The sequence below is a fragment of the Acanthamoeba castellanii genome, assembly GCF_000313135.1.
Source record: "Acanthamoeba castellanii str. Neff unplaced genomic scaffold scf7180000084762, whole genome shotgun sequence".
In the NCBI taxonomy this organism is placed as follows: domain Eukaryota; phylum Discosea; order Longamoebia; family Acanthamoebidae; genus Acanthamoeba; species Acanthamoeba castellanii.
In genome coordinates, this window is record NW_004457518.1 from 197,835 (window position 1) to 224,126 (window position 26,292).

General features: G+C 58.3%; 11 protein-coding genes across 11 annotated transcripts in view; 8 read left to right on the forward strand and 3 right to left on the reverse strand.

Moving 5' to 3' along the window:
- Positions 1–233: 233 nt before the first annotated feature.
- On the forward strand, positions 234–3,594 carry ACA1_234100 (uncharacterized protein; the record flags this gene model as incomplete). The annotated part of the gene is made up of 13 exons (XM_004340988.1): positions 234–329; positions 481–574; positions 718–810; positions 929–1,168; positions 1,257–1,643; positions 1,785–1,856; positions 1,928–1,992; positions 2,126–2,170; positions 2,258–2,339; positions 2,413–2,506; positions 2,631–2,747; positions 2,836–2,954; positions 3,056–3,594. The coding sequence occupies 13 exons, from the start codon at positions 234–236 to the stop codon at positions 3,592–3,594; spliced, it is 2,043 nt and encodes a 680-aa protein (XP_004341036.1).
- Positions 3,595–3,964: 370 nt separating this feature from the next.
- On the forward strand, positions 3,965–5,717 carry ACA1_234110 (rhodaneselike domain containing protein; the record flags this gene model as incomplete). Its single annotated transcript, XM_004340989.1, has 8 exons — positions 3,965–4,094; positions 4,167–4,287; positions 4,397–4,472; positions 4,624–4,773; positions 4,891–5,011; positions 5,150–5,226; positions 5,296–5,531; positions 5,630–5,717. 8 exons carry the CDS (start codon positions 3,965–3,967, stop codon positions 5,715–5,717), a joined length of 999 nt encoding a protein of 332 aa, XP_004341037.1.
- A 185-nt stretch (positions 5,718–5,902) lies between these two features.
- On the reverse strand, positions 5,903–7,490 carry ACA1_234120 (LIM domain containing protein; the record flags this gene model as incomplete). Its single annotated transcript, XM_004340990.1, has 4 exons — positions 5,903–6,762; positions 6,934–7,116; positions 7,177–7,309; positions 7,410–7,490. The coding sequence occupies 4 exons, from the start codon at positions 7,488–7,490 to the stop codon at positions 5,903–5,905; spliced, it is 1,257 nt and encodes a 418-aa protein (XP_004341038.1).
- A 304-nt stretch (positions 7,491–7,794) lies between these two features.
- ACA1_234130 (uncharacterized protein) lies at positions 7,795–8,153 on the forward strand (the record flags this gene model as incomplete). Its single annotated transcript, XM_004340991.1, has 2 exons — positions 7,795–7,963; positions 8,137–8,153. The coding sequence occupies 2 exons, from the start codon at positions 7,795–7,797 to the stop codon at positions 8,151–8,153; spliced, it is 186 nt and encodes a 61-aa protein (XP_004341039.1).
- A 157-nt stretch (positions 8,154–8,310) lies between these two features.
- On the forward strand, positions 8,311–10,062 carry ACA1_234140 (Damino acid oxidase; the record flags this gene model as incomplete). Its single annotated transcript, XM_004340992.1, has 9 exons — positions 8,311–8,423; positions 8,531–8,595; positions 8,663–8,715; positions 8,845–8,940; positions 9,132–9,188; positions 9,261–9,375; positions 9,581–9,713; positions 9,806–9,885; positions 9,953–10,062. The coding sequence occupies 9 exons, from the start codon at positions 8,311–8,313 to the stop codon at positions 10,060–10,062; spliced, it is 822 nt and encodes a 273-aa protein (XP_004341040.1).
- Positions 10,063–10,186: 124 nt separating this feature from the next.
- On the forward strand, positions 10,187–14,285 carry ACA1_234150 (Integrator complex subunit 6, putative; the record flags this gene model as incomplete). Its single annotated transcript, XM_004340993.1, is given in 13 exon segments — positions 10,187–10,250; positions 10,263–10,456; positions 10,631–10,783; positions 10,862–10,951; positions 11,083–11,301; positions 11,489–11,588; positions 11,697–11,977; positions 12,073–12,276; positions 12,374–12,529; positions 12,674–12,836; positions 12,961–13,291; positions 13,378–13,989; positions 14,102–14,285. The coding sequence occupies 13 exon segments, from the start codon at positions 10,187–10,189 to the stop codon at positions 14,283–14,285; spliced, it is 2,751 nt and encodes a 916-aa protein (XP_004341041.1).
- A 327-nt stretch (positions 14,286–14,612) lies between these two features.
- On the reverse strand, positions 14,613–15,842 carry ACA1_234160 (transcription factor tfiib repeat domain containing protein; the record flags this gene model as incomplete). The annotated part of the gene is made up of 4 exons (XM_004340994.1): positions 14,613–14,900; positions 15,003–15,245; positions 15,315–15,652; positions 15,800–15,842. The coding sequence occupies 4 exons, from the start codon at positions 15,840–15,842 to the stop codon at positions 14,613–14,615; spliced, it is 912 nt and encodes a 303-aa protein (XP_004341042.1).
- A 322-nt stretch (positions 15,843–16,164) lies between these two features.
- On the forward strand, positions 16,165–18,560 carry ACA1_234170 (outer membrane protein, OMP85 family; the record flags this gene model as incomplete). Its single annotated transcript, XM_004340995.1, has 8 exons — positions 16,165–16,197; positions 16,378–16,710; positions 16,832–16,957; positions 17,203–17,373; positions 17,550–17,636; positions 17,773–17,832; positions 18,061–18,193; positions 18,373–18,560. The coding sequence occupies 8 exons, from the start codon at positions 16,165–16,167 to the stop codon at positions 18,558–18,560; spliced, it is 1,131 nt and encodes a 376-aa protein (XP_004341043.1).
- Positions 18,561–19,992: 1,432 nt separating this feature from the next.
- Positions 19,993–20,706, forward strand: ACA1_234180 (oxidoreductase; the record flags this gene model as incomplete). The annotated part of the gene is made up of 1 exon (XM_004340996.1): positions 19,993–20,706. The coding sequence occupies one exon, from the start codon at positions 19,993–19,995 to the stop codon at positions 20,704–20,706; it is 714 nt and encodes a 237-aa protein (XP_004341044.1).
- Positions 20,707–24,649: 3,943 nt separating this feature from the next.
- On the forward strand, positions 24,650–25,183 carry ACA1_234190 (uncharacterized protein; the record flags this gene model as incomplete). Its single annotated transcript, XM_004340997.1, has 3 exons — positions 24,650–24,710; positions 24,765–24,826; positions 25,127–25,183. 3 exons carry the CDS (start codon positions 24,650–24,652, stop codon positions 25,181–25,183), a joined length of 180 nt encoding a protein of 59 aa, XP_004341045.1.
- A 455-nt stretch (positions 25,184–25,638) lies between these two features.
- The window catches only part of ACA1_234200 (uncharacterized protein), a gene marked incomplete at both ends in the record, with an annotated part of 1,436 nt that continues 782 nt past the window's right edge, over positions 25,639–26,292 (reverse strand). The window contains 2 exons of the mRNA XM_004340998.1: positions 25,639–26,033; positions 26,153–26,268. Coding sequence (XP_004341046.1) covers positions 25,639–26,033; positions 26,153–26,268 — 511 coding nt within the window. The remainder of the gene's footprint in view (positions 26,034–26,152; positions 26,269–26,292) is intronic.

The following is a 26,292-nucleotide window of genomic DNA, read 5'->3' on the forward strand; positions in this document are numbered from 1 at the left end:
CGAGCAGGGCCAAAGGAAACACAGGGAAATCTCAAGAAGAAAAAGCGCGCAGAGGAAAAGAGGTACCCCACTTCTGCGAGAATACGCCTCCAGAGCTCGATCGAGTCCTCGTCCCTCATTGCCCATTTCATAGACTCGACTTATTTATTCCAGGGGCATCACATCGAGCGCGATTGGAGATCGCTGTAAATCGATCAATATTCACGAAGAGAACACTAGATAAATCTGTACAGATGACACATCGAGGGCCGACGTTGCTCCTCTTCTTCATCCTTCTGCATGGCCTCGCCTTGGAGCTCCCCGCCATTGAGGCGGGGGCCTCCTCCAAGGTACTTTATCACCAGCAAATCCCTCTTTTCTTGCAAGTAGCGGGCAAATATCAGGGGGGGGGCGAGCGAGCCGCTGGCCAGTTCATGCGCCTCACAGACGATTGCTGTTGCATGCCGGCCTGTACACCAGTGTGTCTCGTTTGCCAAGCAGCCGATCGAGTGCATCCCCTACATAACCCACCGCGTGTGCGTGACGGGCAACGTGACGCAACAGCAGGTGGCCGAGAGCCTACGTCCTGCCCTCGGTGCGTTGTTCTCTCCTTCTTTCCCTCTTGCTTCACCCGACCGCACACGCACACACCGCACACGCACACACCGCACACGCGTATGTCGGATGATAATGTAATGGCACGCACTTACACGTGCCTTGCGAGGTGCTACAATACAGACCAGGCGAAGATGTTCCAGTCACAGACCTGTCAGCATGCCTGGACGGCCTTCCTCTGCGGCACGGCCTTCAAGAAGTGCTCCTACGCCGATGGTACGCCCCGCCCACCTGCCCACACCTTACTTACTTTTGTTTTCTTCTGTCGTCGTCGCTGCTGCTGCTGCTGCTGCTAGCTGGCTAAAAACGATCGTCGTCTTCGTGATGATGACAGAGGCGAAGACGATCACGCTGGAGCACCCGCTGTGCTACCCGTTCTGCACGGAGGTGCTGTCCGACTGCCGGGGCGAGTTCCAGCTCGACGATATGGAGGACCAGCTGCCCGATTGCAACGCCACGCTGCCGGGCACGGCCGGGGAGACGATGGTGTACCCGCCCGCGTCCCAGCCCTACCACTACACCCTCCCCGACAACACCACCACCGCCTACAAGTGCTTCGTTCCCGGCGACAAAGGTTCTACCCTTTTCCTTCATTTCACGCACACGCACACGCACACGCACAAGACCTCATACTGAATTAAGGGAGTGTCATGCATGGACAGATGACGACGTGGATCCGCACGTCAAGTGTCCGCCGCACTACCAGGCCCTGAGCGAGGAGTTCGACGACTCGAAGTACATCACGCCGTGCCAGCGCGAGTGTCCGCTGGGCACCTACTCCGACCCGGAGTACATGGCCCTGTCGATCACGCAGATCGTGGAGGGCTACTTCGGGGCGGTGATGCTCGTCGTGGTGCTCATCCCGTTCTTCATCAACTTCTCCGAGACCAACATGTTCCCGCACGTCGTCCCGCTCTACATCTACATCTCGTCCGGCCTGATGGCCCTCGGCTTCATCTGGCCCTCGTTCCTCGGCGGCTTCGACGAGGTCACCTGCGAGAAGGACTTCATCGTCGCCGATGTCACCTACTTCCCCTGCGCCGTGCAAGGTCCGTTCCAAACTTTACTATTGTTATTATTATTTATTATTGTTTATTTATTATTGTTTATTTTTATAAATTCAATGTAACGCAAGGCTAGGGAGCGAAGCTAAGGCCATGACTGACTGACATTCCGGAGCGTACTCTCAGGCATACTGCTGTACTGGGGCACGGCGTCGTTGGTCACGTGGTGGTTCAATGTCTGCCTCCACCTCCTCATTGGTACCGGCACCTTCTCTTCTTCTCCTTGAAGCCGTGGCTGACAACAAACCCCAAACCAAACCAAACCACAGGTTCGTTTTCGGGGCTCGGGTATCACAGCAAGAAGCTCCGCATCTTCTACTACTTTGTCGGATGGGTTCGTTCGCCTCCCCATCCGCTTTCTCTCTGTGTGTAGCGGCAGTGCCTACGAAGACAACACCCAAACGTGTGCGTGCATTGTGGCTCATACGTGCGTGCGTGCGTGCGTGCACGTACATGCGTGTGTCCAGTTCTTGCCCACGGTGGGGCTGTTCATCGCGTGGGTCTCCACCCAGGTGCGTGAAGAGCCCGTTCACCTCCCGTGTGTTGCATTCCTTAAATTCCCAGTTATCCTAAACCTGTGTGGGACCGCATGCATGCAGATTGGCGCGAGTCCGACGTCGGTGAACTGCTTTCTCGACTGGGACGCGGCGGAGGGCTGGTGGGCCAACGGCCTCTTCTACGGTACCCATACCTCATCAACCTCCTCCCACTTGCGTATTGCCCTTTTTTGGTCTCACGTTATGCGTTGCAATAGTCGAGTTCACGATCATCGTGTGCGTGAGTTTCGTAACCCTCAACCTGGCCATCATTCGGCTGCTGACCATTCACGGCTTCGCCGGCTTCCACAAGTACTTGCGCGCGCCCAACTACCCCTATTTTCTTATATTCGTTTGCCTATGAGGTGGACACTAATAACTGATGTTTATATATTTCTTGAATGTTTGTGTCTTGATGATGATGATGATGATGCAGGCAGGGCAGGTTGATCGTGTTCGGGTATTCGTTCCTGTGCATCTTCCTGTTCATGATGATCTACTGGTGGGTCATCCAGACGCGGCGCGGCCACTACGAACACGCCACCGACCACTGGTACGCGCTCGCTCGCTCGCTCGGCTTCTCGTGACACAATTTAGGTCGCATAGCAACTCAACCCCTAACGTTGTTGCCGCGCGCGCAGGTTCGGGTGCCTGGCGGAGAGGTTCAAAGCGGCGGAGAAGGCGGGCCACCCGAACTCGGGCAAGCTGTTCGACCCCAAGCAGGACTACGGCTGCGAACTCGCCGACCGCAACCCCTTCGGTACTCCTCCGCTGCTTTTCGCATCACTCCGCCACTCAACTAGCGTTAACACGACACACACGACACACACGACACACAACCCACACACGACACACGCGCAGGGATGATGTACACGCAAACGCTCATCTTTTCGGCGATCCCGTTCCTGGTGGCGATGATCTTCGGCCACTCGTGGTTCACGTGGAACATGTGGGGCACCATCGTGTGCTCGCTGCTCTGCGTCGCCATCCAGTCCCTCGCCAACCCGTCCTCGCTCTTTGCCGGCGGCTCCTCCTCGTCGGGCTCGCCGTCGCCCACGCGACGACGGGGCGGTCGGCGCCACCAGCGATCATCGTGGACCCATCGCGCCGCGGACCAGGAGCTCGAAGACGTCGAGTCCAAGGTCAAGTTCGTGCCGCTGGGCAGCGACGACGAAGCAGACGACTGGGCCGGCAACCAGGACGAGGAGGCGGTGGTGGGCGAGGAGGACTTTGGCGGCCGCAAAGGCCGCAAGCGGAGCTCGGCCAACGGCGGCGGCGGCGGCGCGAGCGATTTCGAGGATACTGACGCCGAGGGCGATGACACCGACGATAACGGCGGCAACGGAAGCGATGGCACCGACTACACCGAGGACGATGACGGCAGCGACAAGGACGTGTGAAAGTGGAAGTGGAAGTGAGACGAGTGGAAAGGGGGGCAACGAGCAGTCGGTGCCCCCCCCCCAACGACAACCAAAAGCAGAGCAGCGACGGAGGCCACTCTTCTCTCCCTCCTCTATCTATCTATCACCGCCATTTTGGCAGGTCTCGGGAGCAAGGCGGTGATCGCTCGCAGGTTCTCCGTGGCGTGGTGGTGCTGGCAGTGTACACATGGAAATTATGAAAACGTTCATTTCTCACCTTCTTGTGGTGATCCGAAGAGCACATGGCTCTGGACGAATGGACATCTGCCCTGTGCACGCGTGTGCTGTCAGCAGGAAGAGGAGAAAAATGAATTTTGCGTCGGCGTTCTTTTCGCACTCTGCAAAAAAGATGGAGCCGACGTTGGTCACCAGCGAGTGGGTGAAGTCCCGCATTGCCGAGGGCACGCATGCTTCCAAGGTGGTCGACTGCTCGTGGTTCCTTGTCCCGCCCTCGTCGCCTCACCGCCCCGTCCTCGCTGGTGCCCTTCTACATCTCGTTTTTTAATAATTTTAGTATTATAAAAATAAATAACTCATAACTATTGGTGCAGGAGCGGCGTACTTTGATGTGGACGACGTGGCGGACCGGTCGGAGGACAAGAGCCCCTCGCCCCACATGCTGCCCTCGCCCGACCAGTTCGCCGCGTGGATGGACCGCCACGGCATCACCCCGTACGTACATTTGTTTTATATTTATTTATTTTTATATACATGCCGCCCTCCCCCCATTTCCCACAGCTCCCTGCTGATGCGGCGGCCGTGCGGCGGTGGCGGGGGGCAGTGACGATCACGTGCTCCTGTACGACCACTCCAACGGCCTCCTCACTGCGTCTGCTCGCGTCTGGTGGACCTTCCGCGTACCACTACTGCCCTACTTCTTCTTCTTCAAACGCACCTCGCTCTCCTTTTCTCGCGTTCGAGCCGCTGCTCACTGTGCGTGTGTGTGCGTGTGTGTGTGTGCTGTGGGTGCGTGTGCGTGTGTGTGTGTGTGCTGTGCGTGGGTGGCAGGTGTTCGGGCACGGTCGGGTGTCGGTGCTGGAGGGCGGCTACGCGGGCTGGCCCGCTGGACTGGAGATCCCGGCTCAATGGCGCATCGTCGTGCCATCCGACGTGCCGAGCGGTGCCGCCCCCGCCTCCTACCCGGCCTCCTACCACCCCGTACGCATCCCACACACACGACACACGACACACGACACACGCCCACCGCACTCACTCGCGCACCACCGCACACACTCACGCACACGTGCGTGCGGCTTTGGCTGGTGCTGCGCGCAGGAATTGGTGTGGGGCCAAGAAGACGTGCTCAAGCACATCGTGAGCGCTGGCAAGCAGGACGACGGCCGCCGCCACATCCTCCTCGACGCCCGCCCCGGCGAGCGGTTCCTCGGCCAGGCCGGTACACGCCCCCTCCCCCCCGCCCACACGCGATGAATTTTAACTCCGATGTGCACGCTTCACGCGGGTGTCGTGTGTGTCTTGTGTGTCTTGTGTGTCGTGTGTCGTGTGTCGTGTGTCGTGTGTCGCGTGCGTTCAGGTGAGCCGCGAAGGGGCGTGCCCAGTGGAAGCGTGCCCGGTTCTGTGTCGTTTCCCTTCCCCCAACTCTTCCGCAAGGTACTGGGGCGCGCACGCACAACGCCGAGACCCCGACTGACAGCAGGCCTTCGGGCTTGCGGCCGGCAGGTGGAGCGCACGAACGAGCGGGGCGAGGTGGAGGCCGTGCATCTGCTCAAGAGCCGCGAGGAGCTCGTCGAGCTGTTCGCCCAGCGGGGCGTGCCCATCGCCGACAAGAGCGGGGAGCAGACGCATGACGAGGTGGCGGTGGCGGCCATGTGCGGGTCAGGCGTGACCGCGTGCCCGCTGGCCCTCGTCCTCTACACCTTTGGCCGCCCCGACGTGCCCATCTACGACGGCTCCTGGTACCCCCGCAGATCTGCTACACGCACGACACGACACGCACCTCTCTCATGTCATTTGGTCGGTGCACCGTTTGATTGATCTATTGTTCGGCGCGCAGGACGGAGTGGGCGTTCACGGCCCACCCGAAGCAGCACCTGCAGCAGCTCCCGCCCGACGTCGTCCCGCTCCGCAAGTACCACCACTGACGCCTTCTGCGAAACCAACAACACGCAAGACGCTGCTATCTTGAACTAAAAACTATCACTATTTACATCACCACCACCACCACCACGTCGAGAAAAGAGTTGTGCTGTTGGTTGTTGGTTGGTGGAGGGAGGCGGAGGCCATCGGCCACGCAATGATGCTTGATTGATGGTTGGTGCGATGAGCCCTAGGACCAGAGGTAGGCGAGCCAGAGGGTGCACACGACGTAGGGCGCCACGGCGAAGGCGTACCAGCCCCAGCGACCACCACCCGCTCCGACGCTTCGCACAGCGGCCGGTGCCGACGACGACGAGACCTTCGCCGTTGCCGGTGACCTGGCGGCCTGGAGCTGCCGGTCCTTGGCCGCCAGCGCCTCCTGCAGCTCCTGCACCTTGCGCTCCAGCTCCTGCTCCTTCCTCCTGCTGGCGCCGCCACTCGTAGTAGCGGGGCTCCTCTGCTGTTGCTGCTGTTGCTGCTGCTGCTGCTGGGCTTGCCGGCGTTCGAGCTCGCGCTCCTTGTCTTTGAGCTCCCGCTCGCGGCTCGCCACCTCCCTCTCCCGCCTCTGGAGCTCGCGCTCCTTCTCGGCCACTGCCGCCGCTGCCGCCGCATTCCTCTTCGCCGCCGCCGTGGCCTCGTCGCCGCTGCTCTTCTTGGCCTCCTGCTGCTGCTGCTGCTGCTGCTGCTGCTGCTGGCGTTGGGCGGCGGCGGCGGCGGCGGCTTCGCGCTCCCTGGCCTCGCGCCGCTTGCGTTCGTTCTGCTCCCGCTCCTCGCGTTCCACGCGCTCCCGCTCGCGCCTCTGCCGCGCGGCGTCCTCGTCCCGCTTCTGCATCTCGCGCTCCCGCTCGCGCGCCGCCTTCAGCACCCGCTCCCTCTCCCGCGCCTCCGCCTGCTGCCGCTCCCGCTCCTGTTGGGCCTCCTCCCGCCGGCGCCGCTCCGCCTCCGCGTCACCGGCAGCTGCCGCCGGCGTGGCCGCCGAGGCGTCGGGTTCCTCCTCGCCGCCCTCCTTGCCCCGCATCCACACATCCTGCGGCTTCTTCTCCCCGAACCCTATATACGTTTATATGTATGCACATATATTGATATAGAAACACATTTCCACACATATATATATATATGGGTTACCATGGACGGTATTGATTGGTTGTTGCGGTGACCAGTAACCGCGGATACGGAAGGGCTACAATGGAAGGAATGCAAGGAATGGAAGGTGGTAGGTACCTTCGGCGTAGTTGCCCTTGAGGGCAAAGAGCTGCCGGAAGTGGGGCTTGCAGTAGAACTTGCCCTGGAGCGAGGCGTAGGTGCCCAGCTTGAGGGCCCCGTTGCAGTGGGCGCACCGGAAGCAGCTCTTGTGGAATATACGCCCGTCCGCCTGGACCCATCCCCCAACAATACATTCACCACCTGAGCCCAACAACAGCAGTACAATAAAATAAAGTACTAATTACTGAAGGAGGAGGGCACATGCCTCGAGCTTCTCGGCGATGTAGACGCGCTTGGCGCACACCTCGCACTTGTCGCCCTCGGCCGCCACGAAACGCGCCGCCCCGCCCCCGCTCTGGGCCGCAGTCTTCTTGGTCGAGCCGCCGCCATCATCCTGCCCCCCCCCCACCACCAAAACCAACCAACCACCAGGCCCGCCAGACGTCAGCAAAAAAAAAGGTGCTTGGAAGGGGGGAGGGGGGGATAGGACGTACGACGTCGGCCTTGGCCTCAAAGATGGAGAGTTGTGCGAGCTTGCCCCCCTTGGCGCTGTTGTTGCTCCCCTGCTCTGTCATGACGATGGTGCCTCTCTTTGCTCAGTTAGATTTGATTGGGTTGGTGTTTGGCCCCGTTGTGCTGCTGTTGTGCTGCGTTCTTCTTGTTGCGTGCTGTCCTCTTTTTTTGCTTGCGCTCTGGTGTTTTATCTGGTTGACATTAATTAAAGGGCAGACCAGCGCTCATTGGTTGCTCGTCTGAAAATCACCGGTGCAACCGCCGAACAGGCACATGCCGGAAATGCCGGCAGCGTGCCTGGCATTCTTGAAGAAAACGAGCCTACCATTTATTTGTTTTTGTTTGCGCTTGCAGGTGGGGGAGCACATGGAAGCGAAGGCGGAGAGGAGCGGCACTGCGGGGCGCCCCAAGGTTGTGGTGGTGGGCGCCGGCATTGTGGGCCTCACTGTGGCCACCATGTTGCGGGAGACGCTGCCGGAGGTGCCGCTCACCCTCTGGGCCAAGGACTTCCCGCCCAACACCACCTCCAACATCGGTAATGCGCCTACTCCAATTTGCACCGCGCCTCCTTCTCGCCTTCTTATTTATTGATATTTATTATTATTTGCTCATTTAAATTACTTAGTATTATTAATTGATTATTAATTCATTAATTAATACAAAGAAATGTGGTGTAGCGGGAGGGCTGGTGTGTCCGTTCCTGTGCAGTCCGCCGCATCGAGTAATGAGCTGGACGGCCGCCACCTTCCGCCACTACCGGCAACGGTCGGTACCCCCAACCTAGGGTTTCCTTAGAACTCTTTGTTGCGTGGCATGCCAATGTCGTTCGTGTGATGGTTGTTGTTGTTGTTCACGGGCGGCGGCGGCGGCCTGTGCAGGTACATGGGCGCGGAGGCGTGCCAGGGTGCGTCGTCGTCATCAGCGTCGCCGGAGCTGGTGCGCGAGCAAAAGTGCTACGAGTACTTCCCGCACCGCCTCGCCGCTGATCCCTACTGGTTGGTACCCCCGGCTGACCACCGCCTTTCGCTAGTGCCGTTGCGACTGGTGACCACACTGCTCGCCAGACTGCTGGCCTGACTGCATTTTTTTTTCTCCACAACAGGAAGGAGATCATGCCCTCCTATAGGCGGCTTAATCCCAACGAACTGCCGGCCGAGTATGCCGATGGTACTGAGATGCGATCACATATATATCTGTGATCGCATATATATTTATAAGAGTTTTGGTTGGACAGGATTCGTGGTGGACGCGCTGGTGGTCGAAGTGCCTCAGCTGCTGGCACAGCTCGTGCAGCGCCTGCGCGATGACGGCGGTACACCCGACATCGTCGCGACGTGCCTTGCTACAGTCGAGGTGGTGACTTCGTTCTTCTCTTTGGCTGCCGATCATATACGTCCGCCAGTGACGTTCGTGCAGAGGGAGGTGCACGACTTGCGCGAGGCATTCCACGAATTCGACGTCGTGATCAACTGCACCGGCATCGGATCCCGCTGGCTGTGCAACGACCCACACGTACGTGGCCTTGTCCCGCGTGCCATGTTCTGTAGTTGTGCGGTTGGTCCGTCTGCTCGACGATGACGCCATGGAGTTCATGGAGGAGACCCTCAAGATCATGGCCTACCTCACCTTCTACGGCCGCGGTCGATGCTGATGGCCCTGGCCGCGAAGCTGGCTAACGCAACACGCCCGGTGTCGACGCACAGGTCTATCCCCTCCGTGGGCAGATACTGCGCGTGCGGCAGGTCGGCTGCGACCGAACGGTGCGGACCCGCAACCAGGTTTTGATGTGGTGGCGTGTGTGTTCACGTGGCTGCTTTCTTTTTCCGGAGCAGGTGAGCGACGAGGAAGGACCCAACTGCTTGGGCTACTTCATCAGCAGGCAGAACGACATCATCCTGGGCGGCACCGCCATCAAGGGTATCGGCTCCCTTACCATTGTGGTGGGTGGTGGGTGGTGGGCGGTGGGTGGTGGGCGGTGGGCGGTGGGCGGTGGGTGGTGGGTGGTGGGTGGTGGGTGGTGGGTGGTGGGTGGTGGGTGGTGGGTGGTGGGTGGTGGGTGGTGGGTGGTGGGTGGTGGGTGGTGGGTGGTGGTATTGTCTGAAGCCCGAGGTTGATGTGATTTCTGATGCCTCGTGCGCAATTGCGCACACAGACGACTGGTCGACCAACGTGGACGAACGTACCACGGAGGAGATTCTGCGCAAGGTAGAGAACCTGTCGGTGGGCAAGCTCCAGAAGAAGGACCTCGAGGTGCTCGAGGTGCTGGTTGGACTTCGGCCGGCCAGGTACGCAGGCCTCACCGTCGAAGCCACCAGCTTCGATCTCTCCCAGGAATTTACCAGGCCTTGTTTGGAATGCGTTTGGGGGGGGGACGTAGAACGGAGGTGCGTCTGGAGAAGGAGGAGTTCTCCCACGGCGCAGCCAAGAAGACTGTCATCCACAACTACGGCCACGGCGGTACTCCCTCTCCCGCTTACCATCACCATTCGAGTTGCGCGCTCAAATCCTCGTGGTGCAACATCAGGAAGCGGATTCACCGTCGCGTGGGGGTGCGCCGAGGAAGTGGTCTCGCTCGTGCAGAGCGCGCTGCTGCCCGACGCCAGGCCGCACACGCCCGCCCACAGCAACCTCTGAAGACAAGCACATTGTACTTTTGTCGACAGGCAGAAAGGAAACGTTGTTTTTATTCTTTTTCACACGGGGCGAAGAGAAGATGGCAGCACGGGGGCAGGGGCAAGGAGGAGGTGGTGACCCCGGCATGATGGCACAGCAGCAGGCGCCGCAGCAGCCGCCAGGACCGATGCCTCCGCAGGTGCAGCAGGGTGCGAGGCCAGGGCCGGTGGTAGTGACGAATGTGGTGTTTGTAGTGGACACCAGCGCGAGCATGAATCAGCGCATCTACAACGGGCTGTCCCTACTCGACTGTGCCAAGGCTGCCATCGAGCATTTTCTCAAAGTGCGCGGACGCGACCTTAGATTCGATCGCCTCTTCCTCCTGACCTTCGACGATGGCCCCTCTGGCATCAAGGTACCCCTCCATTTATTGAAATTAGACTTGTGATTATTCTTTTTCACCTCCTTTCATAGCTACATCTCGAAAGAGCTGCAGATTGGCTGTTTTTTTAAATAATTTTTAATTTTATAAATTCGTTGTTCTAAAAACAAAACAATAATGATTATACTGTGCTGGCGGTGGGTGCAGGTGGGGTGGGGCAACGACTCGTTCCTAAAGTTCACGGAGGAGGTCAAGAACCTGGTGGCCACCGACCTGTCGGCCGTGGGCGCCGCCCTCAAGCGGGCCTTCGACCTCCTCAACCTGGTCCGCTTCAGCTCCAACTTTGACAACTACGGCCTCGTACGAGTTCCCCCATTTGCCCTCTCTTTACCATACATTCCTCTGCATTCCTCACCCGTGTGCCGGATGCCGATGCAGGGTCGCATTCCATGGCTGCCGGAGCCGTCGGTGGTGATTCTCCTCACCGATGGCGGCGCCCTCACCAGCCACACCGGCGTCCTCAGCAATGTACACACACAATTCCTCGCGTTCGCTTTTTGCCCCTCACTCTCTGGCATGGAATGCGCACATTCCTCACGTTCTGCGAATTCCCTCCACGCCGACACACATTTCAGCTGGTGCTGCCGCCCACGCCGCAGCCGGGATCGGAGTTGACCGTGGAGCCGTTCCGGTGGGACCAGCGCCTGTTCAGCGTCCTCCTACGACCCCCGTCCACCTCGGCTGCCAGCGACGCGCCCGGCGGCGGCGCTCCTTCGGGCGCGCCCGTGCCCAACGACCCGCAAGGAAGCCCGTCGTCCCACCTCACCGCCATGAGCGAGGTCACCGGCGGCAAATGCTACGTCGCCACCTGCATGAAGGTATTGTGCGGCACACGGCACACGGCACACGGCACACGGCACACGGCACACGGCACACGGCACACGGCACACGGCACACGGCACACGGCACACGGCACACGGCACACGGCACACGGCACACGGCACACGGCACACGGCACACGGCACACGCACGAGTAATGATTCGCGCTTTTTTTGTGTGGTGCAGACGCTGTTGGGGTGTGTGGAGTCAGTCGTGGGCCGCCTCAACACGGGCGGTCTTGTCGTCAACTTCGATCGAATGAGCCTGGCCGACGACCCTCCGACCGGTACACGCTCCTTCTTTCTCGTGTGCATGTTGTGCGTGTCGTGCTTACGTCCTCGTGTGCGTCGTGTGTGTGTGTCGTGTGTGTGTCGTGTGTGTGTGGCCTGAGCAGGCTTGCAGCTTCCGGCGTCTCCGCATCGGCTGCTGTTCCTGCGCCCCATCGAGGGCCGGCTGCCGCTGGGCAACTGGCCGCTCCCCGAATCGTTTCCGCCGGAGGCCATCCTGGGCCTGGCCGCCGACCAGCTGCTCCCGGCGCGCGTGGCCCACCCAGTCCTGCTTGTGCGCGAGGTCGAGACCGAGCCCTACATCTACCCGGGCTTCCCCTTCGACGAATACGAGGTCGAGCCCTGCCCCCTCACCACCGCCCTCATCACACAGCTTTCCCAGTCCAAGGTACACCACCGCACACGCACACACGCACCACCGCACACGCACACGACTGCATGCGACTCACACTGTCGTGCGCGCGTGCGGTCGGGTGTACGTAGACGGGGCAGGTGTGCTGCCAGGTGTATGCGGCGAACTCGGGGCCGGGCGAGCCGTTCGGGTTCATCAAGGCGGCGCGGTCGCGCAAGACGGGCCACAAGAGCGTGACGCTGGTGGTGCTGCCCTACAACTACCCCCGCCTGTGGCCCCTCCTCGACGAACTCATCAACACCCACCGCAACATGCCCAACCACAAGTGGCGCAAGGTTAGATAGATCCCCTCCGGCCGTCACTTATATCTAACTACCTAGAAAGTTATATATCTAATTTTTTTCGAAATGTCGAATATGTTGGCGCGCGTAGGAGTTCGACTCGTACCTGGCGCGGCTGCCGCCGTACTACTTCCCCTACCTGCGTGCAGCGTTCAAGCGATATTCGTTTCCCGTGCCGGAACACATCGAGGACGGCTACACCAATATCATCAACACCCACCTCCAGAAGATCAAACTCCTCGCCCAGGTTCAACCCCAATCCCAAGCGCAACACCCGCTGTATGTGTGCGCATGCGCTGACTTTGGAGTACTGTGCGTGTGTGTGTGTGTGTGTGTGTGTTTGTTGTGTGTTGATGTGGTGGTGGTGGTGGTCGGCGCGCGACGCAAACAGCAAAAGTACGACGCCGAGCGGATGCGGGGCAAGACCGCCCGATCCCAGTCCCTCGCCGCAGCGGAGGCCAACAACAGCAGCAACGGGGAGAAGTGGGGCGTGGCGCGTACGGGCCTCCTCGCCCAGGTCAAGCAGCTCCAGGCGCGCCTCGTCTTCGGCCTCGGTACCTACTACTCCACCCTTGGCTCAGGCGCCATTTCATCAACGCCTCACGCCTGCTCGCTGTGTGTGCGTGTGTGTTGTGTGTGTGTTGTGTGTGTGTGTGTGTGGTGCGTGTGTGTGTGCAGAGAGCGAGAAGAAAGACACGGAGACGGCACGAGCGCACTCGGTGCCGATCGCGCACATGGGCAACTACCACGAGATCCTGCGCAACCAGCTGCGGCCCATCGAGGAGGACCCCAAGCGGCGGGCCGTGTTCTTCGGCAACCCGTTCGTGGTCGCGCGCGCCGACAAGGCCGGCAAGATGGCCAACATGATCGACGCCCTCGATATCGAGGCCGCCTCCGAGAACGAGGGCCTGGGCGCCGCCGGCGGCGCCGGCCTCCCGCTCCGCAGCAAGAAGCGCAAGGTCATGCCCTCCTCCCTCCCCGGCAAACCCGCCTCCCACCCCCCACCCCAGTACGCCCCCCACCACCCCGCCCCGCCCCCGCCCCCCGCCCCCGCCCCAGTTTCTAAAACGACTCGGGTGTGGCGGTGGTGCACAGGGCCAAGAAGCCGAAGTTGGCGGCGCCCACATCACAGCAGGCTACGGCGGCGGTCGGGGCGCCGCCAGCATCGGCGGTTGCGCCGACTCCGGCAGACGACCAGACGCCGTCGCCGCCGCCGGCCCTGCACCAGCCGTCGCAGGCGGCCCAGGCCGAGGCCCTGGCCGGCGCGCTCGGCGTGGGCGGCGAGGAGGAGGAGGGCGAGCTGCAGGAGGAGCCCACGTCGTCGCCGCATCCGGGCGTCGATCTCGAGGGCCGGCTGCTGGCGGTGGACGACCTGGCCGACGACGATGAAGACGACGATGAGGAGGGCGAGGAGGGCGAGCTGGAGGGGGATCAGATGGGCGACGAGGCCGGCCAGGAGCAAAGGAGACCCTCGCTGGAGGTGGGCGACGAGGGAGACGAGGAGGGCGGCGAGGAGGGAGAGCTCGATCTGAGCACCGACGAGACGGAGAGCGGCGACGCCAGCGCCAACAACGAATACCCGCCACCGGCGGCGGCCGCCGCAAGCGAGGCCGACGAGGCCGACGCCTCTGACAGCGGCAGCCTGCTCTCTCGGCTCTTTATGCCACGACCAGTTCCCCGCCACACCCAGGCCAACTCTGAGCGGAGGTGCGTATTTGACAAAACTAAACGGCGTCGTGGCGTTTGCGTGTGCGACGGCTTTGCTGATTGCGTGCTGTGGTCGGGTGGTGGTGGTGGTGGTGGTGGTGGAACGGAGCAGGGCGGCGCTGGTGAGTCTGATTCGGCAGCGGAGGACGGACGAAGAGGCGGTGGTGCGGCTCGTGGAGGAGATGGAGGGCACCCACGACGAGCGGAGGCGACACGCGGCCTTTGCCCTGAACCTCGCCCAGCGGTGGAAGAAGGCGGCCCTTTCCAGCCGCCTCCTCCCCTACGTATCGGCTTGACCAACCCTTCCAACCACCAAACACAGAACTGTTTCAAATCGCAACAAGTGGTTTTTTTTATGTCGTGTCTGTCGCAGCGGTGAGGGAGACACGCTCAGCTGTACAGGAGAGAAGGAGAGGCGTAAAATAGGCGGCAGCGGCAGCGGCAGCCGCACACGCGGATAAATACACGGGGGGGGGAGGGAGAAGAGAGATGAGGGCCTACGTAGAGCACCGCACGTCAGTGGGCCGGTGGGCTCCGACCGGCAGCACGCCCTCCTCCTCCTCCTCCACGGATGCGGCGGGGGCAGGCATGTAGGTATCTCTCGCAGCGGGCAGCGCCGCCAATTAGGCGGTGGCGTTCTGTAGAGGGCGGTAGCCCTCGGGGAGGATGCTCTCCTGGTGGGGCAGGAGCTCCTTGAACACGTTGCGGATGGTGGTGGGCGAAATGGAGGCGGCGGCCGCGATGTCCTTCTCCCACCGCTTCTCGCCCTGCAGCTTGGTGGCCAGCAGAATCGACGCCGCCGCGATCGACGACGGCGACTTGCCCTCCAGAAAGGCCGCCGCCTTGTTGGCGATGTCCGTCGCCAGGTTCATGATCTCGTTGGACAGCTTCAACTTCGAACAGAACCGGTTCTGCACGCGGCCGTGTCACATCGAGATTGTGAGCCTCCTATATAACTCAGGTAACACACGCACACGACACACACGACACACACGGAGGAGGGCAGGCCATACCACAAGATCGGAGGCCGAGGTGCGGCCGGTGCCCTTGGGGAGGATCTTGTTGAGGGCGCGGTAGTACTTTCGGATCTCCTTCTCCGAGATCTCGGTCTCCTTGGAGATCTCCTTGAAGGTACGCGGCACGCCCTCCTCCTTGCAGGCCATGTAGATGATCGCCGCCACGATCGAGTCCTTCTTGCACCGCATCGACTTGTTCCGCTTCGACTCGAACGACGAATACAGCTCCTTGGCCTTGTTCTGTGTGCGTGTGCGTGTGCGGTCAGAAGAAGCAACAAACACACCAAGAGGCGTGTGCGGTGGTGGTACCTTGATCTTCTGGGGCAGGACGAGGATCTCGGCGATGTGGGTGATCTTGTCGAAGCCCGAGAGGAGGTTCTGGTCGCCCTGGCTGAGCTGGATGCGGCGCTGCCACTGCGACATTTTGCCTCCGCCGCCCTGCCCGTTGTTCTGCCCGTTGGGTCCCGTGGGCAGCTTCGCGATCTCGGTGGCCAACCCGCCCGACGGCAGCCAGTCGTTGACGCGACTTGCGCGACTCGGGTCGTCACCGCTGTCGGCAAAGTTACGCCATTCGGACCGCACGTCCACGATGCGATCGCCCACCACCAGCCCACAATCCCTGCAGATCATGTCTCCATTCGCAAAATCTGGAGGCCCAGCGATTAGAGGAGAGGGGCAAGGTTGTGGATAAATGAAATAACTTGTTGATGGAATTGAAATGGGCTTTGAGGAGTCACCCAAGAAAAGGGAAGCAGAAAGAAAAGGAACTGCAAATGAGTGTTGGTCGTGCGCACCTTCCATGAATTCGCCGTTGGGATTCTTGCAATCGGGACACATTTCCTCTACTCGCAACTCCCTGCTCGTTTTCATGGGCACCTCTGAGGGGCCTCCTCCCATTGGCGATGAGGGCGAAGGTGGCGGTGACGAAGGAGCCGCGCCTGGGTCCGCCATCTTGCGTTGCAAATTTGAGCTGTGGCTTTTGTCTTCACCAGGCAAGAGAGAAGATTGAGCCCCACACTGCCGTCGGCTTTTTTCCTGCATTCTGGAAACTGGCGTTTCTTGGAAATTCCGCAGTGCCTTGTCGGAATGCCTGGCCTATTCTTTTTGCTCATCTCTCCCGCCAAAAATCAAGATCAAACAAACAGCACCGCCGCTCAATATGTCGTACACTGACGAAGACGAGCCCATCGATGTACGTTCCTTTCTTTCTTTCTTTCTTTCTTTCTTTCTTACTGCCACGCATCATCCGCCACCTCCATTATTTTTCTATTTAGCCAATTTTTTGTGTCTCCCAATAATCTTGCGTTGCGCGATGTGCTCAATGGGTTTTTGTGGGGGGGGGGCTGTAATCTCTCTGGCGCCATCGCCTCAGCTGGGGGTGAGGGGCGAGGATGCGTGGCGTGTGCGGCGCGTGTGGGTGAAGGGCAACCGGCGCACGCGACCGGACGTGGTGGCGGCGTGCGTGAAGCCCGTGCTCAAGGCGCGCACCTTTGACGAGGTGCTGGCGCGCGTGGCCGAGGCCGCCGGCGAGCTCAAGGGCCTGGGCATCTTCAAGTCCGTCAACCTCGTCCTCGACGACCTGCCCGACGACGTGGCCGCGGCCGACCCCTCCGCGTGCGACCTCCGCGTGGAGCTCGTCGAGCACAAGCTCACCCGCATCGAAGTCAAGACCTCCACCACCGTCGGCGAAAACGAACCCGACGTCGTACGTCTCCCCCTCCCTCAAAACTAAACGGAACCCTCACTAAACTCGCGCTACACGTGGTGGCAATGATTGATTGATTAATGGATGGATTGATTGATTGGGTGATTGTTGGCAACAACAGCAAGCGACGGTGGGGTTGTGCAACGCGTTCGGGCGGGCGGAGACGGTGTCGGTGAGCGCGCAGGTGGGCGCGTCGAACTGGCGGGAGCACTGGAGCTCGGCGTTCAGCCTGGCCTTCAAGCGCCCCGTGCTCGGGCAGGGTCCCGGCCCGCGCCACATCGAGGCCGACGCCACGCGCGCCTCGCACCGCCTCCCCTGGTGCGCCCTCACCCAGACCACCCACGGCCTCGCCCTCCGCTACTCCCTCCCCTCCCACCAGGCACGCCACCCCCTCCCCGCCCCCTCCGCCCCCACCATCACCCAAACTCATGCGTGTCGTGTGCTGCGTGTGTCGTGTGTCGTGTGCGTGCCATGTCGTGTCGTGGAGGGCAGGTGTCGTATGAGGCGAGCGCGCGTCACGTGATTCCGGAGAGCAGCGCCCCGCTGGCGCTGCGCTCGCACGCGGGCCACTCGCTCAAGTCGGCGGTGAAGTACGTGTACGCCCACGACACCCGGGACGACCCACTCACCCCCACCACCGGCCACGCCTTCACCTCCTCCACGGTACGTCTCAACATGTGAATCTTATCTATCTATGTTTCCTCCCACGCGTGGCTGATGCATCATCGCTATTCGTTATCTACCATCATCATCACCACCACCACATCCCCATCAACAACATCGCCGTCGTGGTCGTGGTTGCTCTGTGTCTTATCCGTGGTGTGCGGTCGGGTGCGTAGGAGCTGGCCGGCCTGGGCGGCGACGTGCGGTTCGTGAAGCAGGAGATGGCGGCCCAGCTCAACCTGCCCCTCGGCAAGACGCGCTGCGTACGCCCCCCCCCGCTCTAACCCGTCGGGCGCCCTCGACTCGTCGCCCTCGCCCTCCCCTCTAAGCCATGGCTCCTCCCCCCCTACTAACCCGCAACTTAAAATATCGTTTTCATTCTCGCGCGCGCCCCCGCAGTCGTTCAACGTGCTGGCCAAGGCCGGCTACCTCCACGCGCTGGACAGCGGCTCCCGCATCGTCGACCGCTTCTTCCTCGGCGGACCCGGTACGCGCCTCCCTCCCCACCAGCCACCACCAGCCACCACCGGCCACCACCGGCCACCACCAGCCACCACCACCAGCAGCCAAGGAATGGAAACGAGCTACGTGTAGTCTGACGCGTGCGGTGATCGTGTGACGATCGTGTGTGCCGCAGGTTCGATCCGTGGGTTCCAGTACAACGCGGTGGGTCCCTCCCACCAGCAGCGGGCGCTCGGGGGCGGTGCCTACTGGGCGGGCTCCCTCCACCTCTCCTTCCCTCTCCCCCTCCGCGACGTGCCCGACTTTGTCAGCGGACACCTCTTCGCCAACGCCGGCAACCTCCGCCAGCCCACCCCTGGTACGACACGACACGACACGACACGACACGACACGACACGACACGACACGACACGACACGACACGACACGACCAACGACACACACGACACACAACACGCACAACACACCTCCACATCATCCCACACGTGTCCCTCGATAGTGACGGTTGTGTGGCTGTGTGCGTGCGGCCTCGGTGCAGGTCGATCGGTGGCGGCCAATGTGCAGGACCTGTTTTCGGCGGACGACGTGCGAGCGGCGGTCGGTGCGGGGCTGGTGCTGCGCACCATGTTCGGCCGTGTCGAGCTCAACCTCTCCCATCCGATCCGCAAGGCCGCCACCGACCTCGTCCAGCCCTTCCAGGTCGGCCTCTCCGTGCGCTTCCTCTAGAAGTGAGGATAAAGCCCCCCGACCCCCCCCCATCGCCACATCTTCCTCTCCGGGCTGCCCGTCATCATAATAGTTCCACACACCTTCTTCTCTTTACTCTTCTTCTTCTTCTTTTATCATCGTCATCGTCATCATCATCGTCTTCCTTCTTGTTCGTAATCGTCGTGGTCATCTGCCCATCATGGTCGATGTGGGTGGGGGTGTTATGGGCCGGGGGCGTGGAGGAAGGCGGGGGGGGGGACTGGCGGAAGAGGACGTCGCGCAGTTGTTCGTCGGCGGCCCAGTTGAGGCCGCTCTTGGGGATGAGGGCCTGCCACACCTCCCGCAGGCGCGCGTTCTCGGCCTCGGCCTCCTGCAACGCCGCCACTGCCCGCCTCCCCGTGGCCCGCCCGACCATCCTCGTCTCCTCGCCCTCGTCGTCTTGCGGTCGTCTTCGGCCACGCGCTGGTCGTCGTTGCCGGTTCTCCGTCGGTTGTGTTCCACCCTCGGGACTGTTCTCCTCTGCAGCTGCATCGCTCTCCGCCAGCGGTGATGGCGATGACGGCGATGGCGTCGTGGATAGATCAGCGGCAGCAGACGCATCTGCAGTGGGTGACAAGGGTGGCAGCGCGGAGGCGGACGCCTCCACACCCTGCTGCTGCTCTGTGCTGTGAGCAGATGGGCTGAGGTAAATGGCATTGTGTTCCAGCTTATGGTTGCAGCTTAGAACAACCAGGCTTCTGTCCAGCCCTTTCCTGTGCATCATGCTAGAAGAGCACCTGCCTCAGCAACCAGTCCTAAGATTGTGAGCAGTCAGTTGATACACAAAGGCTGCTCTAGATAAGAAGATGACATTGCCAACTAGACTAGACCTGGCAATGATTTATTGACAACAAAGACATGGCCTTTGTGTCAGGGATGACCCTGTGTGTTGTGATTGCTTTCTGTGTGTGGAAGCATTTCCATATGGCAATCAATACACATGGTAGGATTATTGCTTTTGTGCTTCTTTGGTAACAAATAGATCAACAACACAAACTTGTTCACAACAGATTTTTGTTGGCTGCCACAGATTTTTGCTGTCATCAGTGGTTGGTGCATCTGTAATGAACACATCCAGACCCATACCAATGGAAGCATCCAGTCTGTCATAAGCAAAATCCCGCCCTCTGGTGCAATTGGGAGCAGCATGCATTATTCTGCCTTCCTTTCATGCTCTGCCTGACTGAAATCGCCTTCATCGGCCCTTTTGCCTCTGGTCGGCCCTTTTTTATTATCCGTGGGGCCAATTTTTACATTCCTTTCGACGGAACAATTATTATTATTATGTTGAAGCCACGGAGTTTGGTACGGAAGAACAGAAATCGGCGTTTGTAACGGCGAGGCACCCAGCTAAGGGTGCATAATTATTGGACTCACACACCCTTTCTTCTGCATAGAAAACCAACAAGGCATGACGACTGAACTGGTGAGGTACAACGACAACAAGGCGGATGACACCCTGACGTTCAAGCAGACGGTCCGAAGCCGGCGCTCCTATCGTGGCTTTCTGAGCACCCCCGTTCCCGATGAGATCATCCAGGAGGTGTTGAAGGACGCCCAGTGCGCACCATCGAACTGCAATACCCAGCCTTGGAACGTTCACATCGTCTCAGGAGCCAAGCTGGCGGACCTCTCCCGCGCCATTCACGAGAAGAACGATGCCGGCCAGTTCTCGCCTGACTTCGCGTTCGACATGGCTGCATTCTACGGCCCCTATGGCGAGCGCCAGCACGCGCATGGCAAGGCGTACTACGGAGCCCTGAACGTCAAGCGGGATGACAAGGAGGGACGGCGCCAGGCGGCTGCCCTGAACTACTCGTTCTTCAACGCTCCGCATGTGGCCCTGCTCTTCATGCCGTCCTTCGTCGATAACGTCCGTGTGGCAGGAGACATCGGCATGTACGGGCAGACGTTCCTGCTTTCGCTCTCGGCGCGGGGCCTGGGAGGCATCCCACAGACCTCACTGGGGTTCTTCGCCGGCACGATCCGCGAGGTGCTCGGCATCCCCGAGGAACTGAAGATGCTGTTCGGGATCTCATTCGGCTACCCTGACGAGACCGCTCCGGGAAATCGTGTGTGGATGGATCGCGTGCCGATCACCGATAGCGTCACCTTCCACTCATAGTGTTCTCCTCGTTTTGGCTTATTTCTTTGGCTCGGCCAAGAATAGAGGTATAGTGGAATGGACGGTTTCTCCCGTCTCTCCATTCTCCTGTTGCTATGTGTACGTGTTCGGTCGTCAGATCGTCCGCGTTCTTTATGTTGCGTATGATTCTGAGATGCACTTCGCTGAGAAATTTTGGGCACACGCAGCACATATTATACGCGCGCCCTCTGTTCAGCCATGCTTCGACCGTATTGATGCACTGGAACATCTTCCAGTTCCACGAGTGGATGGGACTGTGTCTGAGCCAACTGGGCACCTTGTCTGCGGCTGTTGGGGTCCATCACTTTCATGCATGAAATTTCTTCATCAGGTTGAGCATCTGCGCCACTTCGTTCCCGTCGGATGTATTCCCAGTCTCCTTCTTTCCTGTTCGACTTTATTGATCATCTCCATCAGGCGCTTGTCGGTGGCCGTGAGTGCATTGGACTCGTGGGCGTTCTCTAAAGTAAGAAGGCTGTGTGTGTGTGTGGCCTTGGCTCAAATAAATGTCCACCAGAGCATTGCATAACTAAAAATCTGGCGCCAAATATTACTTGCAGAGACCAGAGGACAGCAGTACATCCTGCACCATGGGAGACCTGAACAAATTGAGCGAAGCGGACTTTATCAAGAACCATGGCTCCCCGAGTGCCTTCAACTGCTCTATCATATAGAGGTTGTTCAAGTAGCGCCACATGTCCTGAACAGTAGATCTCCAATCACCCTCCAACAGTGTCTCCTTCTTTGTCCAAGATGTGACACCTGATGGGAAGCACAAGAGGAACATCAACAGATCCACACTTGCATTCAAGATGCTACAGTCATCTGATGGGGATTCCAAATGTTGGATAGACTTGGCCATGGGAGTCATGGCACTTTGCACTGGAAAGGATCACATCAATGAAGCACTGTGTGATGTTGTTGGTATTCACCTTGTGGTGGTGTGCAACAATGATTTGCAGGTTCGAGATTTGGCTCAGACCAGTTGCAAGCACAAAAGCACAGTGCGCGAATGGGTGATGTTGGTATTAAATACGGCCAGTCAGAGAAGAATGATTATATATGCTACATGCCTGAGAGAAGTGAATTGGCTCCACCACAGAGCACAGCACCTCATGCCAAGGACATGCACAAACTTGACTATGTAAAGACAGGCACCTGCAGCAGAACACCACGTAGAAAAATCAGCAATTCCATCACCAATAAAAAGTGAGCAATGTTGCACCAACGCTCACTTTTTACTGGGCATGATTGTGGTGATGTAGATGATGATGAAGGCACAATGGATTGACAATGTGAAAAAGAGGTACCAGAAGTGCAGGTCTCCAGGTGCAGAATGGCAATGTGATGATATGAAGGTGCCCAAATGGGTACTTGACCTACTGGATGAACCTCTGCATGCACAGTATGTGGGAGAAGCACTGGCCTATGATCTGTCATCACCAAAATCTGGAAAATAAACCTGGCGCCAGAGAGTGCAGACAATTTATTAACAGACATCACAGGCCGTTAGAACACTCATCACTTGACCAAGTGAACAAACAGCATCTGCACTCCTTCTTCCTCCAAGTGCAACACAGTTATGTCTTCTTCTACTTCAGGTTCTCAGATCAACATTGACATCCCTGGCTGGGTTTTCCAATGCTCCTACTGGTTACCAACTCGCCCAAGGCTGGCAAGGGAAAGGGAAAGTGCGTAAAGGAAGAGGAGGACAATGAAGGAGATGTGAGTGTTGTTGGTGATGAGTCATTGATCTCTGTGCTTGAATAGCAGATGAATTCTTCGCCCTCTTTCCACAAGAAGTGCAGAACTCCTGTGTCATGGACTGTGACAAGGGGTGAGATTGCTTGAGTTGATGGTAAAGTGCAGATAGTTGCCATTGTCTCCAAATATATCCAGGTTTATATAGATGCTGCACCTGATGCCCATGGTTGCTTGTATGATGCTCCCTTGGTCCATGGCAGACATGGTAAATTGCCCCTTGCCTTGTGTGTCATTACATGCATCTGGTCAAAATTGGCAATGACCTTGCATGCCTGAGTGAGCATTTGATCTCTGGACCTTTGAACTGAGCCACAAAGAGATTCACCTTCTTGTCATTGCCCTTGCTATGGAGACCCAACAATTTGATCTCTTTGCCCTTTTTGTCCTAGTCTTTGGCCTCTTAGTCCTCTTTGGCTTCCACAACCTCATCCTCTTCCTTCTTGATGTCACCTTCTTTGATCTTGCTATTTTTTACAAGATTTGCACTCTCCAGGGAAGCATCAGAGGACACGAAATTGTGCTGTATGTGACCCTGCATATGTCTGTTGAATTGGACACCAGCAGCAAGGTCAAGCAATATTGCTCCATGGGCAAATGTCGGTGTCAGCTTGAATTCAATGTGCTGGCTGTTCAAAGTCTACAGGTGACCTTGAAATTCTCCTGGTGCTGGACCCATCAATGCAATTTAGACACAAATGACTGGGCAGTTCAACACACTGCAACATCTCCATCTATGCCTCTACTCACCACTGGGATCAGCACAGGCTGACCCAGATGATGGCTTTCACCAATCTGCATTGACACAGTATGACATTATTTATTGCTGTGACACATTGCTCATGTGTATGATTACTAACCTGTCTCACCCTACAGCCTGTACAGATGAAGAGGAGGAAGTGGAGGAGCTGGAAGCAGTGCTTGGGTGGCAGAGGGTTGAAGCCAGGATGTTTGAAGAGTGCTTCCAAGTCAGTGCAGAGGGTGTTGAGGTCAGCATTGGTGAGGAACTTGGAGAGGAAAGTGAGCAGCCAGTTGGAAAGTTGACAACATCTAAATTATTATTTGTAGACAACTTCCAATGTACATCAGAATTTTTGTTGACAACCACTGATGCACATCAGAATTTTTGTTGACAACCACTGATGCACATCAGAATTCTTTTTCATTGACAACTTGCAATGCACATTGAAATCTTTACTCCAAACATGCCTTCAACTTCTCACTTCACTTTCACCTCTGCAGGCAATTGCCTGTTTTCCTGCAGCAAGGTAACCACCCCAACCTTGAGACTGTTTGGGATTGGAAAAGTTGGCTTTCTAATCACATGCATGGTCTAACCAGCCATTCTGCCCCTCATGTTTTCCATTTCTTCCATGATTCCTCCAGGACACCAGTGATTAGGGACAAGGCTGACCACACCCAAGGAGAATGGTCTGAGGTGTATCAACTCCTCACTTCCATTCCTCAAGGTACTTGAAATATTCTCTTGCTCCAAAAAGTGCTCACACTCCACAACTATTTCCTCTTGAAGTTATTACTGAGTTGGCTGAGAGCTGCAATGCTGAATGTGTAGAATGAAGTTGAATTCCAACATGTTGGCTCTTCCACTATTATCTCCAAGCATGTTTTGGGAGTGTGGGAATTTCCTCCCTACTGCTTGTGCCTTTCCTCCACTCCAGTGTTAAGATGCCACATGCAAGGCCACCAGACCACTGGCCCCCTGTAAGACATATGAACCATAAGTCCGCCAAGTGAGCTCACATAAATATGCAACTCACTGCAAGAGGCCACCCAAACACATCTTTTTTTTTATGCCAAGCAATTCCCTTCCACATGAAGTGTGGGACCTCATCTTTCAATACCTCAACTACTGTGTGTGGCTGACCACTCCCATTTACAATACAACTTCATTTAGTTATTTAGTTCTTTATTACTCACTGTTGTTTTTATTTGTTTCATTTATTGGATAGGCCCACCTGGCCAGCTTGTGCCTTGTGTGCAGAGACTTTGACTCCATTATCAGCTCCAACCAACAACTAGCAAGAGACCCCCTTTCTCTTCCCACCTCCTTGGCGTGCATGTTGTGGTTGTGTGTGTGCCATGTGTGCCATGCATCTGATGGTGATCACAGACAGGCATCTACTTTTCAATATCACTGAGCATGGTGCAGACAGCAGTGGCGCAGGTCAACTGCCCACTGCATTTCATGATCAGCTACTTTGGTGACCTCCATGCATACAGATCCCACACTAATTATTGTTTTTTGGCAACTGCAGCTGTGAGAACCAAGGATGACAACATCTGGGCAATATCTTTGTGTACAGGGGACATGCAAAATGTCATAGAAGACACCATAAGGGGTCTGATGCTTCAGTTACTGAGGTAGTTAGTCACACACATGACACACACACACACACATGACACACCTCCACATCATCCCACTACATGCACACATATCCCCTTGATGGTGACAGTTGTGTGGCTGTGTGTGTGCAGCCTTGGTGCAGGTTGATTGGTGGTGGCCAATGTGCAGTACCTGTTTTGGGTGGACAATGTGTGAGTGGTGGTTGGTGTGGGGCTGGTGCTGCGCACCATGTTTGGCTGTGTTGACTCAACCCCTCCCATCTGATCTGCAAAGGCTGCCACCAACCTCATCCAGCCCTTCCAGGTTGGCCTCTCTGTGCACTTCCTCTAGAAGTGAGGATTAAGCCCCCCTACCCCCCCCATTACTGCATCTTCTGAAATGGGGGATGTTTTGCAGGTACAATAACATGTGTGATAAGGTGCTCTGTGATTGAGAAGAGTTATTTTATGATATAGATTGGTTGTTGATGGGTCTTCTGTCTTGTCTTTTTTGTCTCTCTTTCCTTTTCCTCATTTCATGACCATTCATCTTCGTCTTGTCTGGCATGCTTCACATTCCTCCAAGACTTCTTGTAGACGTCGTGCGTTCGAGTTGAGTTGGGTTGTAACACTTCCTCTCCAGGCTGCTGCCCACCATCATCATCATCATTACCTTCCAGCCTACGTCAACAAGGTGATACGTGTTACTAATAGTTATACACACCTTCTTCTCTTTACTCTCTTGTTCTTTATCGTCAACGTCGTCTTCTTGTTGTTGTTCATCGTCATCGTCGTGGTCATCATCTGCTATGGGCCGGGGACGTGGAGGAAGGCGAGGGGGGACTGGAGGCGGAAGAGGACGTCGCGCAGTTGTTCGTCGGCGGCCCAGTTGAGGCCGCTCTCGAGGATGAGGGCCTGCCACACCTCCCGCAGGCGCGCGTTCTCGGCCTCGGCCTCCTGCAACGCCGCCACTGCCCGCCTCCCCGTGGCCCGCCCGACCATCCTCGTCTCCTCGCCCTCTTCCATCCGATCATCGCCGTCGTCGTCTTCTTCGCGCCGCCGCTGCTGCTTCCCCTGGTCGCCGTCGTCGTCGTCGTCGTCGCGGCCGCGCGTGGCGGGCTTGGCCTGGCGCCACAAACGGCGCGTGGCCTCCTCCTCGGCTGCCCTCGCCCGCCGGGCCTCCTCCAGCTCCCGCTCCACCTCTGCACCCCCGCCCGCCAGCCAGCCAGCCAAAGAAATGAAGAAAAGCATGAATGTGGGGGGACCGGACACAGGGAAGAAGGTGGCTCGCGATGATCATGTGGCGGGGCGGGGGGCGTACGCAACAGCTCGGCGTGGAGCTCGAGGAAGGAGCTCACCTTCTGGTCCCGATGCTGCAGCACCTCCCGCAGCCGCTGATGCTCCTCCTGCCCCTCCTCCTGCTCCTCCTCGTCCCACCTGCACGCCCCCACCCCCCAACCC